This window comes from Lactuca serriola, chromosome 9 (genome assembly GCF_051521515.1).
Source record: "Lactuca serriola cultivar US96UC23 chromosome 9, Lser_US96UC23_V15, whole genome shotgun sequence".
Classification (NCBI taxonomy): Eukaryota; Viridiplantae; Streptophyta; class Magnoliopsida; order Asterales; family Asteraceae; genus Lactuca; species Lactuca serriola.
The window spans coordinates 34,921,389-34,925,383 of NC_136416.1; the positions used below are offsets into that span (position 1 = coordinate 34,921,389).

Below are 3,995 nucleotides of genomic sequence, written 5' to 3' on the forward strand. Positions count from 1 at the left end.
CATCACATACTGTCAGACGTATCTGGGATGTCTGACTACCCTCCGGTCCTAACAACCGAACTATACTACTATCACATATAACATATCATGCTAGCATATAACATATCAGGTAGTAGCAAACCTAGATGATATCACAGAGACAATCATCTATCATACGTCTCCTACTGGTGGGTCGGCATTGTGGCCTTAGACCCACCGCTACTGGAAGGTAACTCACCTCAAAGTAGCCGTTGATCTGATCGGGAACTGACTGTCTACTGCTGCTGCTGCTGCTCCGGAAATCCTCGGGCTGTAATTCCCACAACATACTCAATCAAACACCGCTAACCGTCCTTTGGGTAAAATGACCATTTTACCCCTGATCATGCCCTAAGTCAAAGTCAGAGTCAACTTTCAGTTGACCCGACTCGCCGAGTTGGCTCTCCAACTCGCCGAGTCCCTACCCAAACGATTGTCCTGAATCCCGTTTCTACTCGTCGAGTTAGGCGATGACTCGACGAGTTCTCCTTCTAAACTGATATTCAAGTCCTTCATCCTACTCGCCGAGTTGTATGAACAACTCGTCGAGTTCATCTTCATCCGATGAACACTTATGTTGCGACTCGCCGAGTTGTATGAACAACTCGCCGAGTCTGTTCTTGATCTAAGGAGATTGCCTTGAACTCGCCGAGTTAGGGCATTGACTCGCCGAGTTCCTCCATGAATGAGTTCAGCTTCCGACTCACTGAGTCACACCCCGTGACTCACTGCTCACACTCGACACTACAAAAAGGGGACAACTCGAAGACTCGCGAGCAGACTCGCCGAGTCAGATGAACGACTCGCCGAGTCGTTGCCATGCAATCACCAAATACGCGGTTTTGCTCGATTCCAGTCCATGCCATTCACAGATCTGGGTTCCTAGAGCATGAATCACACGTGAAGTTTCCAACTTTACATGTAGATACTCACCAATGAGGGATTTAGGGCTCAAAATGCCTCAAAAGGGTAAATCTAGGGTGAACAAGCAACATGGGTCCATAAAGGTGGTAGATCCAGGCTCCTGGAGATCGATTCCACTTAGATCTATGAGCTACTCTGCTTATTATGAGTCCTCAAGTAAACACAAGCTTGGAAATGGTTCATGAAGGACTTTAATGGGGACATAAGCATGAAAACATGGGGGAAAACGAGCCATACCTTAGTGAACACTCTGAGATAGCTCAAAGATGCTTGACCTCCTCTTCTCCTTCTTGATCTCCTCTCCTTCTCACTCCAAAGCAGGAACCAGGTGCTACACATACCGATGTCTGGTCTTATGAGAACTACATCATTATCGGAAGGCCAAAATTGGTCGTTTCAGAACAACACCCTTACTGGTTCTTATCTTTTAATGTTTATGATGACATTTGAGGGTGTTATGGAACGGCAAAGGCGTAATCAAGTTATCAACGACTTTAACACTGCTACAACACTTCCTAGATTCATCACATCTAGTCCAATTGAAGCACATGCTTCAAAGGTTTACACTCGTAAAAAATTTTATCAGGTGCAGAAAGAGATATCAGATTCTGATAACATTTGTTTCTAAATGAGTGTTACTTCTAATAATTGTGTTGACACAATTATTGTTTTGGAGAAGCAAAAGAACATAACAACAATGCAACCATCAAGTCCTGATGTTGATTACAAACTCGACGAATACCATTACGATCGTCTTACACAGGATACCCAATACATCGTACGTTCTTACTTTAACAATGCGTAATTATTTTTTTTAATCACCCAACAATACTTGATTACTGAAACTCATATTTTTTCATACATATTCCAGGTTGCACACTCAACAACAAATGGTTCATACAAATGTACCTGCATGCATTTCGAACATGTCGATCTTTTGTGTAAGCACATATTTTGTGTTTTTAAGTTCTATACTATGGAGCAGATTCCTGAAGAATACATTATGAAACGGTGGCGTCGGGATGTTGTTCCAACAGAATTACTTAAAAGACGTTTTTCTAATTCTTTACTAGACTCTAACTCTGATATGACGGCTATTGAAATTTTTTCAAACGTAGATCGTTGTGCTTCCTTTTTAAGCCACGATGCCTCGAAGTTAAAGTCATACCTTGAAGAGTTGAATAAGCTGAAGAAAAAATTTGTAGATGATTGTCCAGCCCCTGAGATGCCATCAAGAGAAGCATTCTACAACCAGATTATAGGCGTAGAATTAACTAATGATGCTCCCGATATTGACAACCCATCATATATTAGTAATAAGGGAACTAGCAGTCGTGGCAAGATATTAAAATCAAAAAAAGAAATGCTGCAAAAAGTTGGTTTGAAGCCCAAGAGAAAGTGTACTTTATGTAAACAGATGGCTAACCATGACAAACGAAATTTTCCCCTTAAAAAACGTGTCTAACTAGCATGCTTTATATGTAGTTTCATCTTTAATTATTTTACTGCTTTCAAATTTCATCGTATTTAATAAAATTGTCATACATTGTTATACACTTTTGGATATTTTGTAACAATTTTTATTTACTATTAATGACTATCCTAACATGTAACAACATAACATTCATACATTCTACCACGATTAAGGTGCATCTTATCTCAAATTCAAAATTAAAACAAACAATAAAAATCATAATGTTCATACATTCTCATACTTGAAAGATAGCACATATATTCTGTAAGAATATATTGTAAACATAACACTTAGCAGTTTCCTTTTTTAATTGAACATGTCAAATGTACACATATTATTCTAGAAAACCAAAACATACATGTGCATTACAAACCATCTTTCAACAACTCATTTTTTTACACTTTACCATTTGTATCATAAGCTATTATATTCTTCCAGAACATTATGTACAGTCAAATTGAACAATTCTTACAAATGACTATTTTGTATCCTATATGACATATATCATCGAAACAATCATGGTAAATCTTAATCTTCATACATTCTACCATTTATACTTAAACATATACATTCCATCAGAATATCATGTAATCACACTTAAAACATGTTACATACACCAAAACTGTCTACACTAACTTGTATCAAACTACTGCAACAAATGCATATCGTAATGTATGATTTATAAACTGAACTTACATGTACATTACAAACCATCTCCCAACACATTGCATATTTTGATAGCTTTCATATCCATATACATATTCCAACATCAATCAAGCAGTAACAATTACCAAAAAATAAATTCTACTACATCAAACACCATTCACATTAACCTGTTTCTAAAAACAAACAATTCTAGAACATATTAAAACACATCAAAATTGCTCCCATGCAAATAAGTTAGACCAAAACAAACAATGTTACCAAAAGTCTTACACCATATAACAATCCTACCATGATAAACTGTTACCCCAAAACACACAATACTAGACCAAACTAAAAAAAAAACATAAACTTAAACCAAACATACTACCAAACGTCTTTGAAAACCAACCATCCTAACATCATAACACTCCCATATTAAAAACGACGCCTTCCACGTTTATGCTTCTCCCTGATTTCCTTCACTTCATTCATCATAGCCAATATATGTAATGGATCAAGCCTCTCATATGCTTTTGCATCTTTCTCCAACATACTTTTATGTTTGTTGTACTCTGATTTCATAAGTTTTGCCATGTATTTGATTCGTAGATTATTTAATGCAATTAAATCAGTCGGTTTTTTTTCCTGTAAAATCGCAATCCCAACGCCCTTCATTTTCCCCCATATATGACTCCATATGCCTCATAAGATATACTCCACAGTCTGATCCTTCTTGCTCTACTTTCCATGTCATTTTCATTACACGAGCTTTAATCTTGTTGAAAGCTGTTGACTTTTGGTAATTCTCTGTTTTCAAATAGTTCCCAAGCAACTTTTTCTAAGATACAAAACAATAATTTTACAATTCAATATTAAACTCATGTATTTTAAATCTTTCAAATAATAAAGTTTCAACATACCACATGAATGTGCT

The 3,995-nt window shown here is 36.9% G+C and overlaps 1 protein-coding gene across 1 annotated transcript; it reads left to right on the top strand.

Moving 5' to 3' along the window:
- The first annotated feature begins 1,285 nt into the window (after nt 1-1,285).
- Nucleotides 1,286-2,407, top strand: LOC145075528 (uncharacterized). The gene is made up of 4 exons (XM_079021743.1): nt 1,286-1,501; nt 1,622-1,743; nt 1,814-1,883; nt 1,928-2,407. Exons 1-4 carry the CDS (start codon nt 1,286-1,288, stop codon nt 2,405-2,407), a joined length of 888 nt encoding a protein of 295 aa, XP_078877869.1.
- The last annotated feature ends 1,588 nt before the right edge of the window (nt 2,408-3,995 follow it).

What these genes read in the sequence shown, in the direction of transcription:
- LOC145075528 (XM_079021743.1), top strand. Translation starts at nt 1,286, where the DNA reads ATGTCTGGTCTTATGAGAACTACATCATTATCGGAAGGCCAAAATTGG. An exon ending in CGTTCTTACTTTAACAATGC is followed by an intron (nt 1,744 to 1,813) that starts GTAATTATTTTT and finishes TACATATTCCAG; the next exon opens with GTTGCACACTCAACAACAAA. An exon ending in CGAACATGTCGATCTTTTGT is followed by an intron (nt 1,884 to 1,927) that starts GTAAGCACATAT and finishes ACTATGGAGCAG; the next exon opens with ATTCCTGAAGAATACATTAT.